This window comes from Zootoca vivipara, chromosome 12, assembly GCF_963506605.1.
Source record: "Zootoca vivipara chromosome 12, rZooViv1.1, whole genome shotgun sequence".
Taxonomy (NCBI): Eukaryota; Metazoa; Chordata; class Lepidosauria; order Squamata; family Lacertidae; genus Zootoca; species Zootoca vivipara.
Window position 1 is genome coordinate 3,806,903 of NC_083287.1, and position 16,734 is coordinate 3,823,636.

At 46.5% G+C, this 16,734-nt stretch overlaps 1 protein-coding gene across 1 annotated transcript in view; it reads right to left on the reverse strand.

Moving 5' to 3' along the window:
* Nucleotides 1-16,312, reverse strand: part of HECW1 (HECT, C2 and WW domain containing E3 ubiquitin protein ligase 1) — a 125,401-nt gene extending 109,089 nt beyond the window's left edge. The window contains exons 1-2 of the mRNA XM_060280553.1: nt 16,246-16,312; nt 1,757-2,081 (exon numbers count right to left, since the gene is read on the reverse strand). Coding sequence (XP_060136536.1) covers nt 1,757-2,081; nt 16,246-16,272 — 352 coding nt within the window. The 5' untranslated portion in view covers nt 16,273-16,312. The remainder of the gene's footprint in view (nt 1-1,756; nt 2,082-16,245) is intronic.
* Nucleotides 16,313-16,734: the final 422 nt, after the last annotated feature.

The window sequence follows — 16,734 nt, forward strand, 5'->3', positions numbered from 1 at the left end:
AGGAATAGCAGCAGTCTGGAGATTTCTCAAAATGGCTGCAGAGTTAACTCCTCACCAAACCCTCTGCACTAGCAGGAAGGAAACAAACACTACCATTTTACCACATCACAGGGTTTATTCTCATTCTTTCTATTTACTGTGATTTAGCCCAATTAGGACAAGAAGCCACAGATATTTTCTCCTTACATGCCTAAGTGCTAAGAAGGATCTCTATACCTCACTGACCTCCTGATGAACAGAACCTGTTCCCCACTTCTGGTTTGGAAAACAGGAAGCAGGTAGATTAATCCCAAGCACTGTAGTATTTGACTTCAACAATGTGAAGGACTGCCCAGGGACTACCACCCACCACTGTTCCCCTGTGCTTCCCTCCTGTATGGATGCAGGATCAGGACCCTGGTCAACAGGCCTTGCTGGCAGAGAATGGCTGCGAGACAAGCCTGTATCCAGACAAGACATACCACTTCTTTCCCCTGCAGTGGGGACTGGCAAGGCACAGCTGTAGACAGTGAGCCTTCGGGGTTCCTTAAACTGTGGAGGAAGAGAGGGCTTGACAGGAGATCCAGTAAAGTCAAAGCCCAGGAAGGAGGTGGTGGTGGAAAGAAGCTTGATGGGCCTGGCAGGCCACAGGGCAAGGCCTCAGGTAACACCTCCCTGGTGCCTCCCCAAGGAACTGCCAGGATGTGTTCAGTGCGGACATTAGAGTGTGACACAACACCCTGTTCCAAATAAGCAACTGTGAATTGAACATTGGAGTGCAAATGGCTGTTTGTGCAAAAGAAGAGAAGGGCAGTGGCACAGGGGAGCCCAACAAGCATTTGCAGGCTTTTATTGCTAACTCTTTTTATAACATTTGAAATTCTCCTTAAAACACTGTGTGCTTGTGTTACAATTCATTCTTATAAGGCCACACTTACTTCCATTTTACAGGTGGGGAAGCAGATCTTGAAAGACCATAATGCGGTGCATTTTTTCTGGGGGTACCCCTAAAGATTTTGTGAATCTAAGTTTGAGGGGCAGTATTTCAGTATGGGGGGAAGAAGAAGAAGAAGAAGAAGAAGAAGAAGAAGAAGAAGAAGAAGAAGAAGAAGAAGAAGAAGAAGGTGAGGAGGAGGAGGAGTTTGGATTTGATATCCTGCTTTATCACTACCCGAAGGAGTCTCAAAGCGGCTAACATTCTCCTTTCCCTTCCTCCCCCACAACAAACACTCTGTGAGGTGAGTGGGGCTGAGAGACTTCAAAGAAGTGTGACTAGCCCAAGGTCACCCAGCAGCTGCATGGGGAGGAGCGGAGACGCAAACCTGGTTCCCCAGATTACGAGTCAACCGCTCTTAACCACTACACCCCACTGGTAGGAAAATGAGAGTACCCCTAAACATTTTTAAGGGAAAAAACCCAGTTCCATAATGTATATAATAGGCTTCACATTTGAACCCATCTTATCAAGCCTGCCTTAGTTACTGAGCTATGTTGGCTCTTCGAAGAAAATCACTATTAATATGGCATTAAGGACAGCATATTTAAGTAAGTCTCATTGAATTCCATGGGATTCAAATACACATGCTTATTTGGTAATTAGAACAAGTCATTCACTCATCAGTTTGAAGGGAGCCCTACAGGAGTTTGATAGACCTCCTGTTGCTGCCAACTTTGTTTTGCAGGTTTTGGTAGGTATGGGCGTGTGGAGTAGTTCAAAACACATTGGGGGGGGCTGTTAAAATATATATTTAAAATCCTAAGGGTGGGACTGACTTACCAATGAGATACATGCCGATCCAATCCCCAGCATCCACTTCTTCTTTTATATCCCAGTAAATCACTAGGTCCTGCGAATGTCCTATGGAATAATAGGAGCTGCTGACCATGAGTGTAGACCGGCTATCTGAAGTGACCAAGTCTGTATCACTGGTGGAGCGTGGGATAGTGACTGCCTCATGGGGACCATGCCCGATGTCCATGTTGTGGAACTGGTCTGGGTTGTAGCTGTACCTCAGAGGTTCTTTGCACCGGCGCCGATTCTGTGCGTTCCTAGATGGCGATGCCATGGCAGCCAGGCCAAGGAACCTGTTCTGATACAGATTCTGTCAAAAGGAAATAGAGGAGTCACTGACAAGCACAACCCATTTTTTCTTGAATCCAATATATCAACATTTTAGAAAATAAAAATGAGGAAGTGACCAAATGCAGCTTACATCCTTAATCTTGCTTACATCCTTAATGCACACTGCAGATAACTACATTAAATAATTGGTAACCATTTGTCATTAGCTGGTTATAATTAAGGCTGCTACTTATATTGCCCATCTCTTTTGAATCTGAATTAATGAAACACAGGATTTTCACCAGCAAAATGACATTCCATTTAATTCTTTTATTTGGCCTATAACCAGCCTTTGGCAGCTAAACTAGTGTCTTAGTCTGTCTCCTAGTGCAGTCATCTTTACTTTCATTGCCTGGCCCAACTGCACCATCTGTGCACCTTCATATGAATTACTGGTGTTTGCCAGCTGAGCTCTTTTCCTGGGCTTGGTATTCCTAGGCTGCGGCTATATTGATGGTTTTTTTTTTTAAAAAAGTGCTCCATATTAATACTGTGCCAGAGGTAAGCGTATCAGCTGAATCCTTATTCTGCTCAAATGCTGAGCTACAGTACCTTGCCACAGTTGGCTCTACACCATCTGCTTCTGTGTAGCAGCCACGAAGCATCATCACAGATGGGAGGGAGGGAAACAGAATGGGTGCCGGGGCAACAAGGCTTGAAGACTCCTTTGCAAAGAGGTTGCTTGGAATTACTTTGTATTGCAGCTGCTCTCCACAGCAAGCTGCTTATGTGCAGCAGGCACCCCATATTTCTGCCATGTGGCTTGTTTCCACACCACAGCAAAAGATTCCAGTTAGTGGCACAGCAGCAATGTGAAGGAAACTAAATGATGGCAGAGCAGCACTTGGGGACAAACACTGCACACAAACAAACTGCTCAGTAGTCTCCATGAGAATGCAGTTTCATATGGCCTCCACACTTTGCCAACAACAGGTCAATGAAACTCAAAATGAACAGATTCGCTCCATCCCTCCCTTTCCATGGTTACTCTCATTTCATAATTGTTGTTGGCTCAGTAGTGACCAATGTGATATGGGACAGTGCAGCAGATCTGCCCTTCCAATGCCACCATTGGAAGGCCAAAACATCTGGAGGGCCGCAGTTTGGGGATGCCTGCACTAATGTGACTTCAGTAAGACTTACTCTCAGATAAATATGTACAGGATTCCAGAACTTAATCTAGCTACAGGATAAATTTGTAGAAAGCCTTGAAAAAGTACTCATTCAAAATAAACAGAGTAGTAAGGTAAGAAAAACTTTTTCCACAAGCATGCAACAAATTTCATTCCAAAGTATGAGAGCTCCATTGTCATGCTCATTACTGTACATATGCATCTTCCAGGTACCTTGAAGTGGTTTACCAAGGGGTGCTGCATCATTGCAGATGCAGGAAAGAGTGTGTTTGACTCTGTGTCATGGCCATGCCTTCCAGCTCTCCTGCTTGTACATTTCCATTCTACATTGTTAAGGGGTCTTCTTTATTTAATCAAGGATAAGGATGGCACAGCTTGTGTTTCACTGTATCAAATGCAGCTCAAGAGCCACATACTGAAGACTGCCAGGTACTTGACAGTCTCCCCTGTAAAAGAATTTTTGCAATTCCTGGCAAGCAAAAGAAATATTAAAGCTCTTGTGGGCTTTTGGTTTGGTGGGTCACAAGTTGTTTAGTCTGCAGAATCTAGGATACGACTGAGTAGGTGTACTTCTGCCCAGAGATGTCAAATGATTGGTGTCTGTGCCATGGACTGACCACGTGAACTATAAAGAATTGGTTTTCAAACTATGTGCCAGGGAATCTTGTGGATTCCTTGGTTGCTTATCGGGGTTTGCTCAATGAGAAAATGAGTAATAGCGGACTCATCTTCTCCTGCAATGCACACCTGCAAGTTGGATGTGTTCTTGGCCTCACTCTGCAACTGTGAACCCATACAACATAAAATGGTGCTGGGATTCTGTGGCAGGCATGCAGAGGTTCCCTGGAAGTTGAGTAAATTAAGAAAGGGTTCCCTGTAGGGATAAAGTTTAAAATAAGTGAAATAGAAAATATATAGGATGAAGCACATTCCACCAGTCCATAGCTTTTAATTAGCCCACAGTGACAAGCTTCTCCGTTTTCATAAACTGGGAAAACAAGCTTATTATGGGTGGTGTCAGTGTAGCAGAATCTTAATTGTAATTCCTCTGACACTTCAAAGTTGATTCTGAAACTCTAAATTCTCTTCCCGACAACTTCCTTGATCAAGAACAAAGCACAAGTGACGGGTGTTGCACATTCCAAAACTGCAAGCCCTGCAGTGTGAATAGAGATGTTATAAGCATGCAAGATATGCACAGGCATCGTTTATTATTTATAATGCTCTAAATCTGAAGGGGGAAAGTCGGCACAGATATCAAAAGCTACATTAATAATTTTAATCAAAACCCCAAAGACGAAGAGCGTATCCCTGCAAGCTGAAGAATTGCGTGGGTGTACATGAGAGCAGAAACTGACCTATTTGGCTCGTCATCATCTGTGTAGTATTGCTTCTACCCACTATTGCCCTTATTTCATTCCTACAAATGAAAGGGAGGGCAGAGATCAGTCTATAAAGTGTATCCTTATTTAATGCAGGTGATCAAAAATACCTGGCATACATAGGCCTGCTTCTACTCAACACCATCTTACTATCTAAGCTACAAGCCTCCTTCCTCTAGCTATATTCTCCTGAGAATGGATGTTAAACTCAAATTTGAACCAATTCTCCCTCAGATAAACCCTACCCTAATCCCCCATCTCAGGTATCTTTCCCTGTCCAAAAACTCCCTCAGAAACGGCTCCTTTTATTCTCCCGCCCAAAGTGCTACTCCAACTGTCATGGTAGCCAATCAGAGAGAGGCTCCAGCCCTCTGGTCTGGCTCTGCTGTCCATCACAGAAGCCTTCTCAACAAACACTCTTCACAGATTCATATGTGTTGTGTATTGAGTCAAAGGATTTTATATCTGTATTATTATTGTCTGTATTTGCATTAGAATAAAGTAACTGCCTTTTGGTTCCAGAGGGTACAGCTACTATTGGTTCATTTAAGCTGCTGTATTTGGATCCTCTGTCTTATTGGTTTCCTCCAAAAGGCAGCACTGTGATTGCTTGATATTGTTCCCTCCAAAATGTATCCCTTCCTAGCTAGTCCCCTGTCCCTATAAATGTAGCTTTCCTCTCCTCAGTCTTCAGTCTTGTTCACTTTAATAAAGAGCTGTTACTAGAGAACTGTCTCCAGCATGTTATGTCAAGAGAGCTGAAATCACAAACCCCACGTCACAACAACTGGCGACGAAGGTGGGATCCGGAATGCTGAGGAGCGGTTAAACACAGCCCTGCCTCAGAGTCCGGATTGCAGCTTAGAACAAGACTCACTGGCCAGCTGAGAAGACGACCCTGCCCGCTAGGACAATGGAGAGTCCAAGGGTATTGGAGCCCTTCCAGCCATCAGAGCCCCACACATGGGAAGACTACGTCGAACGCTTCGAGTTCTTTGCAGTGGCTCAAGGGATCACCGATGCCAGCAAAAGAAGGGCCACATTCCTGAGCTACTGTGGGCCCGAGACCTTCAAGCTGGCCAAGGCATTACTTGCTCCAGCGAAGCTGAGTGAGACATCTCTCAAAGATATTCTTGCCTGCCTAACAAGCCACTTGGCGCCTACTGAGACCAAGATGGCCCGGCGGATGGAGTTCCATAAGAGGCAGCAGCATGCTGGGGAGTCTGTATCCACATTTCTGGCTGAACTCCGGAAGCTCGCTCAGCACTGCGGCTTCCAAAATCTGGAAGAGACTCTCCTGGATCGGTTTATTGGTGGTCTGAGCAGCAAGAAAGCCAGAAGACGCATCGTGGCTAAAGAAGAGGTTACCCTTGCTTCAGCCTTGAAGGAGGCCACCGCCACGGAGAATTATGAAAGAGAGGAGCTTGATGCCAGTCGCAAGGCCACTAAGCCACAGATAGAAGTTGCGCATGCCATGGACGAGCTAGAGGCTACTCTGAGCCAGAGCCCAGTCCGTGGGGTCGAGTTGGTGCGTCAGGCCTGCACAGTGCACAAAGATCGCCGAGGCAGTTGCCCAGGTTGTGGCGGAAACCATGAGCGGAAGAGTTGTCGTTTCAGGGATGCTATGTGCCGGACGTGCGGAAAGACGGGTCACATCGCCAGGGTCTGTAGATCGGCGGCGTCGGGAGCAACAGGAGCACCTAGACTGGAGCATCGCAGACCGCCCACAGCAACTCGTTTTCTAAAGGACTGCCACTACGTAACGGAGATCAACGGGAGGGCCGTGCAGTTTCCAGCGCAAGGCAAGGCACACGTCAAGGTGAAGATTGAGGGTCAGCAGTGCGACATGGAGGTGGACTCCGGATCTGCATTCACCATCGTGTCGGACCAGACCGCGAAGACATTCTTCCCCAGGGGTAAGTTGCCCCCTCTGGAGCCCTTCCCGGCAACCTTGCAGTCGTACTCAGCAGGCCGCATCCATGTTATGGGAATGTGTGCCGTGAGAGTACAGTTCCGGGACAAACAGGCTGTACTCAAACTGGTGATTGCGAAGGGCAGTCGCCCCAGTCTCCTGGGCACTGACTGGTTCCCCGCCCTGGGACTGAGTATCTCAGGGCTTAATTCAATCCAAACCTGCCCTGAGATGAGCGAGGCATTATGCAAGGAATTTGCTGGTCTCTTTAATGGAAAACTGGGTTGTTATAAAGGGCCCCCAGTTGACTTCGAGTTGGACCCCGGTGTGGCCCCAATCCGACTCAAACCAAGGCGAGTGCCATTTGCACTGCAACCCAAGATCGAGGCAGAGCTGGATAAATTGGTCAAGCAGGGAGTTCTCTCACCCGTGGACTCTGCTAAGTGGGAGACTCCAATCGTCACGCCCCTTAAAGCAAATGGGGAAGTCAGGATATGTGCAGATTACAAATGTACTATCAATAAGGCACTCAGGGGAAACTCATACCCCATTCCAGTCGTATCACATCTGTTGGCTAAACTGGCTGGGGGCAAGGTGTTCGCCAAAATTGACCTGGCACAAGCTTACCAACAGCTGCCAGTAACCCCACAATCAGCGGAAGCACAGACTATTGTCACACATAAAGGGGCGTTCAGAGTTAACAGATTACAGTTCGGAGTTTGTGTGGCCCCAGGGATTTTTCAAGGGCTCATGGAACGCCTGTTAAGAGGTCTGCCAGGGGTCTTGCCATTTTTTGATGACGTTTTGATTGCTGGAAAAGACCCACAGGAACTGGTTGCGCGTGTCCGTGCAGTGTTGCTCAAGTTCAAGGAGGTGGGGTTGCAACTGAAAAAAGAAAAATGCAGTTTTGGGGTGCCAACTGTGGATTTCTTGGGGTTTAAAATTGATGCATCAGGCATCCACCCCACAGATGCTAAGATTAAGGCCATCATCGAGGCACCACGACCACAGAACAAGACGGAGTTGCAGTCATTCCTGGGACTTATTAACTTTTATCATTCGTTCTTACCCCAGAAAGCTTCGGTAGCTGAACCATTACATAGACTATTGCAGAAAAAGAATGTGTGGCGATGGGGGCGGGAGCAGCAGAAGGCTTTTGACTCCTTGCGAGGAATGCTGAGTAGCAGGAGCGTCCTTGCTCATTATGATGAGTCAAAGCCACTGGTCCTGGCATGTGATGCCTCTCAATACGGTCTGGGGGCTGTGCTGAGTCATAGGGAACCGGATGGGTCGGAAAAGCCCATCTCTTTCTATTCCCGTACGTTGTCGCCCACAGAGCGCAACTATGCTCAAATTGATAAAGAGGCACTGGCTATTGTGTCCGGAATCAAAAGGTTCTATGATTATTTGTACGGTCGCCATTTCTCCATTGAAACGGACCACAAACCACTGTTAGGGTTGTTCAACCCAAACAAACAAACGCCACAAATTCTCTCCCCCAGAATGTTGCGTTGGTCAATATTCCTGAATGGGTTCCAGTACACCTTGACCCATGTGCCGGGGAAACAGTTGTGCCATGCTGATGCGCTGAGTCGATTGCCCCTTCCTGGCGGGAGCAATGAGGATCCTGCTCCGGCGGAGCACATTATGATGCTAGAAACACTTCCGGGGGCTCCTGTAACAGCTACGGATATAGCTGAGAAAACTAGGAAAGATGCTGTTCTCTCCCGTGTGCTCACTTGGGTGGGGAGGGGGTGGCCAGGTGGTCCGCATGAAGAAAAATTCAGGCCTTATGCGACAAGGCAGCACGAATTGTCCATGCATAAGGGTTGTCTCCTATGGGGAGATAGGGTGATCATCCCAGCACCACTGAGAAACAGGGTTCTTGAGACGCTTCACATGGGACACCCGGGAATGGTCAGGATGAAGTCGCTAGCCCGATGTTATGTGTGGTGGCCTGGAATGGACCAGAACATAGAACAATGGGTACGAACATGCAAGGCATGCCAAGAGGTGCGGCCAGAAGTGGCCAGAGCACCAGTCCACTGGTGGGAGCAGTCCAGGACTCCCTGGAGCCGGCTGCACATAGATTTTGCTGGGCCATTCCAAGGGAAGGTCTTTTTGGTTATCGTTGATGCATATTCCAAATGGTTAGAAGTGGCGATGGTCCCTAGCATGGCATCAGCTGCCGTAATCAAGGTGTTGAGGCAGCTGTTTGCTACCCACGGGTTACCTGAGACCATTGTATCAGATAATGGGGCAGCTTTTGTATCCCAAGAATTCAGGGCATTCTTGGCTGATAACTTTATAAGTGGGGTCACATCCGCGCCCTTTCACCCATCCTCCAATGGGCAGGCTGAGCGCATGGTAAGAACAGCCAAAGTATCCATTGCGCGCTTAATGGAGGGTAACTGGTCGGCTCGCATTGCGCGAATGTTATTTTTGCAGCATGCGACGCCGTGTACTGCGACGGGCAAGTCGCCAGCCGAGCTGCTCTTAGGTAGAAGACTGGTAACGGTGCTGGATTATGTCCACCCAGATAAAATGCCAAACCGTAATTCAAGAGCAACCCCCCAGGCTGAGACTGACACAACAAGGTATCTCGCCCCTGAAGATCTGGTCTGGGTGAGGAACTATTCACGAGGTCCGCGGTGGGTGGCCGGTGTGATCACCCGGGCTAGTGGACCTGTGTCCTATTATGTGACCTTGGAAAATGGGCAAGTTTGGAAGAGACATATAGATCAGCTGAGGCGCCGGGCACTCAGCAGGGAGGAGTCAGATAATTCATCCCTGGCTAATGACGCACAGCTGCGAGACCAGAGTGAAGATGGCCCAGAGGTGCAGTCACCAGGGGCTTCAGCAAATGAACCAGGGTCTGCTAGTCCTCAGGATGACGAGGTACAGGTCGGGGACCCTGAGATGTCTGGGACTCCATCTGTTCCTGACGAAACCCCTATAGCAGCCCCTCCACCACAGGTAACACCCAATCCAGAACCTGCAACACCTGTTGTCAGGAGATCAGGTAGAAGTTGTAGGACCCCACAGTACCTGAGGGATTACGTCTGCTGTGCTCACTAGGGGGGGAGGGGTGTTGTGTATTGAGTCAAAGGATTTTATATCTGTATTATTATTGTCTGTATTTGCATTAGAATAAAGTAACTGCCTTTTGGTTCCAGAGGGTACAGCTACTATTGGTTCATTTAAGCTGCTGTATTTGGATCCTCTGTCTTATTGGTTTCCTCCAAAAGGCAGCACTGTGATTGCTTGATATTGTTCCCTCCAAAATGTATCCCTTCCTAGCTAGTCCCCTGTCCCTATAAATGTAGCTTTCCTCTCCTCAGTCTTCAGTCTTGTTCACTTTAATAAAGAGCTGTTACTAGAGAACTGTCTCCAGCATGTTATGTCAAGAGAGCTGAAATCACAAACCCCACGTCACAACAATATGTATAAATTTGGGTAAATAAAAAGCTTTATAAAGCCTTGAGAGCCAAAGTACTCAGTTCCCTAAAGCACTGAAAACACGCAAGCAAGAGTGTTGTCCATTGTCCCAATATTAGTACAATTAGCAAGGTTTTGCTAAGCCACATAATGTATCATTTATAAAATTATCCATACAATGCCAATATAATAAACAAACAAATAATAAATTTTGCAGCTGCCAGAGCCTTGTAACTTTTCAACAGAGATTGGGCAGAGGGAGAGGATATCATTTAATATTCTCATCTTTATAGCAGTCTCATATTTACTGTAACCGAAACATGTTGACACCATCTCCAGCCACTGTCGGTGGGCAAAACCTTGAGTGCCACATGTTTATATTTCATTCATTGTTTTTTTAATCATAAATAATAGTAATTCATAATAATGGCTATTAAAAAGCAATACTTTTAGTCTATTACTTCCCAAACTGTGTAGGAGGCCACACTAGTCTGCTGCAAGTGAACTAGTTTGATACTCTGAGAAACAGATAGATATATTTTAATAGTTTATCTTGATGGGTGGCAACCCAATTTACATCAGACAGTTCAGTGAGAAAGAATGTCTTTTTTCAACAGTCGTGTTCCGTTATGATAAAGGAGATGTTTCCCTTTATGCTTGATAAATAGCAACATTTTGCTTTTTGTGCTGCCAGTAAAAGATTTATGATGTCCTTAGCAATTCGTTTACTCTCTTTAAACGCTTACGTTAGGGTTTTCCTAAATTATACGCTAAGGAGCTACACTGTTAAACTTCTAACTGGCTTTATAAACAAAAGGCTTATTGTCTGCATATTAAGATCTGGATGGGGCACTATGAATCAAGGCAGCCAAGTACACATAGTAAAACTTGTGTATTTAATCACATTCCCCCCTGACCTTGAACTAGGCAGACACCCCCATTATGCATTAGCTGTGTGAAAGGACTCCACAATGTGTGGCTCCTCCCTACCCATTCTGCCCAGCCACTGCCATTGACCTGCTAATGGAACATAGGCGGCTGCTTTATACTGAGTCAGACCATTGCTTCACTTAGCGCAATATTGTCTACACTGACTTGCAGCAGCTCTCTAGGCTAGTTTCAGGGAGGGGACATTCCCAGTCCTGCCTAGATATACTGAGGATTGGACCTTCTGCAAGCACAGCAGAAGCTGAGCTAGTGTGAACGTCTGAGGCAGAAAAGCATTACACATGCAGACCTCTCCTTACACTGGCTTCCATGGATTCTGGGGGGACAGCTGGATGTCACTGGAGGCAAGTCCAGATTGTTGTTATGTTTAATTTGCTTGGGGAAAAATACAACTTAGGACATCCATTCAGGGCCGGCCCTACGGCCAGGCTGGGTGGCGCAGGGCACCACGGCGCCGGCCCGCCAGGGGGGCGCCGCGAGCTGCGCCAGCCCGGTGGCTGGCCAGTCTGCCGCGCAGCTGCGCCCACGGCAACCGTGCTGTGCCTGCCTGCCCGCCCGCTGCGCCAGCAGCGCCTGTGGTAGCCACACTGCGCGCTGCGCCCGCCCGTCCACCGCACTGGGAAACGGGGCGGGGGGGGGCGCCGGAGGGATCCGTCGCACCACGGCGCCAGGGGCACTTAAGACACCCCTGCATCCATTTCTCTTCTCTTCCCCAATGCTTCAGCTGTGTCTGCCTCATCTCAAACTCTATGAATGGTAATTACCTGAAGATGTTAAGAATTCATTGCTCGAGGCCCCCACCCCACCCCAGAAATAAAATCTCTTAGGACTCCATGTGCGAGAGACGCGGTAGCTAAAGTCACTTGAAACTGGTATGAATTGGTAGCGTCGACAGAAGGCAATTCAGTAAACCACGATCAAATTTATAGGTAATATATTATAGCCAGCTAATGCAGTAGTTTCACAACCAGAAGCAAGTTCCATTGATTTTAGAGGCATTTACTTCCGGCTGTTATTAGCTGGAAAGGGATGTGGGTGGTGCTGGAAGGCATGGCTAAGCTGCAGAAGGTGTCCTGTTCTCTGAGCCCACAGCTACCTTTGAACATAGGCATGTAGGAAAGATGGCCCTGATCTATTAGAATGTACACATCAAAACTGCAAGGATACGAGAGGCTTTGAGGAGAGATAAGGAAATAGCTTGGGAATATTTGGAGTTCGGGACACGGGTGGCGCTGTTGGTTAAACCACAGAGCCTAGGGCTTGCCAATCAGAAGGTCGGCGGTTCAAATCCCCGCGATGGGGTGAGCTCCCGTTGCTTGGTTCCTGCTCCTGCCAACCTACCGGTAGCAGTTCGAAAGCACCTCAAAGTGCGAGTAGATAAATAGGTACTGCTCCTGCGGGAAGGTAAATGGCGTTTCTGTGCGCTGCTCTGGTTTGCCAGAAGCGGCTTTGTCATGCTGGCCACATGACCTGGAAGCTGTACGCCAGCTCCCTTGGCCAATAATGTGAGATGAGCGCCGCAACCCCAGAGTCGGTCACGACTGGACCTAATGATCAGGGGTCCCTTTACCTATTTGGAGTTCTTAGGAGATGGGCAGATCTTCCAAGGAAAGAGGGGTAGCTGTAAGGAGTTTGTGGGTGAGCAAGACTAGGGTTGGCATTTGTCCTCTTTTTCCAGGACACATTCTCTTTTTCATGGGTATGTAAAATGAGAGTCGTCATAGAGATCCAGAGTTAAAAATAGACATTGGCAAATGTGTCCTCTTTTTTGCTCTTCAAAATATGGCAAAATGAGGAGCAGATGGCTATATCAGGTAAAATGGAGGTATTGAGGTGTTAGTAAGGGGTAGGTAAGAAATGTTGGAGGTGGAAAGCAGATGAGGACACCAGTTGTAGTGACTGAGATGGCACTCTAGGATGGAAGAGATCACTACTGAGTGGTGACTCAACATTGATTACCAATGAACATCACAAGGTTGTGGGAGACCCAAGGAAGCTGCTAGGTTAGCATTTTGTAAGCATGAGCCATGAGGTCAGGAACCCATGCTGGGCACTACTAAGTCATTAAGTAGCTGTGTGCCTGTTTAGTGCACATGGTGGCTGCACTACTGATGGTAAGAGTTTTGAGTACCCTCAGGCCAATTTGCAAGGATAAGAACCTTTTACTTCCTAGCACACATATTGCCACTGCTGGAAAGTGCTGTAGCAGCAGAGATGCAAGAAAGAAGAGGAGGATTTGCCCTTAAACTGGGGCACCTTTTACACCTATATAGTTTTTTCATTTATATGTACTTTCAGACATCCTTTCATTTTAGCAACGATGAGAACAGTGCAAAATTTAGGAAACATATAAATGCAATAATCGTAAAGTGACTTCATGCATTTCTTCAACAATTTGTAGCACTGTTTTCTTCCCTTGGACAATTAGCTGTAAAAATTTTCTCAACAACAGAAATCACTTTCGAGGGTTTTTTTTTTAAAAAAAAACTGTCAAACTAAAAAGCCCATATGGAATTAAAGAACATAACAGGAAGTTCATATGTACAAAACACATGCAGCACGTGGAAATCTCTGTATTAGTAGGCTATGAAATTGTTCTATGATTCAGCAACAAAGGAGAATGGAGTAAGAAGCAAATCCCAAAATACTTTATTTATTTATTTCAGAGACAGAAATAGCGCCAGGCAAAACACTGCCACATGTTCTGATTTCGTACAAACACATAGTAATTTAGAAGGACTAAGCTCAGCAAAATTGTGTATATAGGAACAAGAATCTACTACATGCTCAGCATCTTTAAGTTTCTCAAATATATACTACTGCGGTGCTTTATATACTTCAGGTTTCATATGTCGTGCACATGATGATGGCTGGTTTATGCACTGTAATGACTTTGAATCAAGTCAAGGTTAACGATTCTATGAATTAGAGAAACGCCACATGCATGAGTGGCAGGTGCACTCTCTGTGTTTGGCTCACTATGAATATGATGAGCTGCAATGCTCAAGCTGCACACTGCTCCTAGTTTAATAAGTGCCATAGCTAGATTTCAAAAATAGAATTTATGGGAAGATACTGAAAAAAGGACATGCGTGCAGTTAAGTTAAGTAGACTTTTGAGGATGCCATTTCAAAAGGAACAGTTTTAAGGCTTCCGTATAAAGCTGTGGTGAGGAACCACAAGCCTGAGGGTCAAATCAAGCAGCCACCATCCCCTAATCTATCTTTAGGACTCTTCCCAGGCATCACCCCCCCCCCCCTCACCAGTTTTGCTCTGCACCCTCCTCAAGTGGCTTTGCCTGGCTGGAATGCACCCTCGAATAATGCCATTTGCTTGCCTGTATGGAGGGTGAAGGTGGGCAGGCAGGGTAGAATAGGGTTACCAGACGTCCCCGGTTCCCAGGGACAGTCCCTGGATTTGCAAATCTGTCCCCGGACAAATTCCATCCCTGGAATGTCCCCAGATTTGCAAATCGGGAAACGTGGCACCGGCAGCCTCAGCAGCCTGGAGGCAGCCCGGTAGCGCAGATGGCTCTGGCTGGCTTCAGGAGCTGCTCGCTGCCATGGCACCCACCATTTTTCCTCTCTGTAAATCCTCATATGATGTGTCCTGTGTGCAACACATCATATGGGGACTTCTGGAGAGGAAAAATGGCAGGCACCACGGCAGCGAGCAGCTCCTGAAGCCAGACCCAACTGCGCTACCAGGCTGGCTCTGGGCTGCTAACTGCTGCAGCCACTGCCAAAGGGGAACCGGGGAAATCCTGTGGTACAGATCTACTGCCCCCTTCTCCCTTTGTTTTGACTGATCAGGGGAGGTTCGGGAGTCATGGGTGGGTGCCACGCCGTTGCCCAGTTTTTTAAAAAAACAAACAAACCATGAGCATTTATGTTTCACAGGGTGTGAAAGAAGGGCTTTGCACCTTGCCTGGCAGAGAAACCGCACACCTTGTGCCCCTCCTGAGCAATGGCCGCCCGCCCACGACTTCTGAGCCTTCCCCCGATCTGTCAAAACAAAGGGGGAAGAGGGCAGGAGATTGGGGACAGCTCAGAAGTCACAGGCGGGTGGCACGCCATTTCCCAGGAGGGGCATAATGCGCACGGTTTCTCTGCCTGGCAAGGTGCAAAGCCCTTCTTTTGCACCCTGTGAAACATAAATGCACAGAGTTTTTAAAAAACTAGACAATGGCTGCCCGCTTACGACTCCCAAGCCTCCCCTAATCTCCTACCCCTTCCCCTTTTGTTTTGACTGATCAGGGGAGGCTCAGGAGTCATGGATGGGCAGCCATTGCCCAGTTTTTTAAAACCTGCACATTTATGTTTCACAGGGTGCAAAAGAAGGGCTTTGCACCTTTATACAATATGCATGTGTGCTTGGGCCCAGGGTCTTTTGCCTCACCAACAGGGAGTCAGTAGTGGTACTGCCTGCCTGTTGCTACTCAGCTTTTTTTTTTTAAGTGTTACCAGGTAAAAATCTGGTAACCATAGGGTAGAAGCCTGTGATTTTTGTGCAAATGGAGTGTAACCTGTTAGCACTGCTCTACCCTTTTTTGATCTTTTGGTGTAAGGGCTACCCAAAAAGCCAATTTCAAATTGGTTAATTGGGCTACCCTTAGAAAAAGTCACATAGGGATTTTTATATTTTCACACACTCTCCCATACAAATGCATGCACTGATGCAGTTTTGATAACTTATGTATGTAGGGCATATCACCCCAGGATTGCCCCCCCCCAATATTTAGTGTGAGTAGTATTTTAAATAAGAAGGTAAGAGGTTGTGCATATCTGCACCTGGAGCAGAATGGATTGCTAGCACTGGCCAGATGATTCATAGGAGAGACAGTTATATCACTTCCCTAATGTAGGAGTGCTCTGTGTTCATGGGGGAAGCACTCACAAATAGCTAAGGTAGATATTGGAGGCACATGGATGCTCAGAGGAGGCTTCTTTGCTGCTCCTCCAGCCCTTCTGGTGCTGTGTTACTGTGAGCTAAGCCATTGGGTCATTGTCTGCTGTGGAAATAAATGTCTCAGTGGGCGGGAAATGCATGTCAAATTCACCGCACTTTTGAATTCGTGGCTGGCTTCAAGCTACTATTTAAGTGGTAACCCCCTGCTATAAATTAGGCCTCCTTAACCAGATACATGTCTTACCCAGAAGTCTACCTCTTGCTTAAGCAGACCCACACTATCTGAATTGGGCAGACCTTTGAACAGTGTTTACCTAGGGCACCTGCAACCAGCCCTGGGCTATGGCACATTCCATTGTGACTGGTTGTGGATTTATAATGGAATGACATGGATGGCTTTTATAATCAGAAAAACACACTGACCTTAACACTACACAGGTGGAGCAGCATAATGACTCCTCAATTGTAAGTGCATCAATTCCTGGGGAAAAGTTCAATGAGGTTAACTCAGTATGTATTCCAAAGTGACATATTAATACAGAGAAATATATTTATGAAAACAGAACATTGTGTTTAGCCCCAAAATATACCTCCTCCATTCCAATGTGTATTCATTTATGTTTGGTGTGTTTTATGTTGCTTTTTATCATTTTCCTGTTAAAATATTGCTGCAGACTTGGATGCTAAGCCAATAAAACTTTCACTGTTAAAAACAACAGAAAAGCTTTGAAATAACTTGAAAACATATTGGAAAATGCAGTTAAAAGTTATTCATTTGGTCTAAGCAAATCTCATAACTAAATCAACATTGTTGTAACAATGACCGAACTGAAAGTACCACCAGAAAAACCTTTTCATTTAAATCTATATTCTTAAAGATTTGCCGCTTGATGGATGGTGCAGTCCATTAAA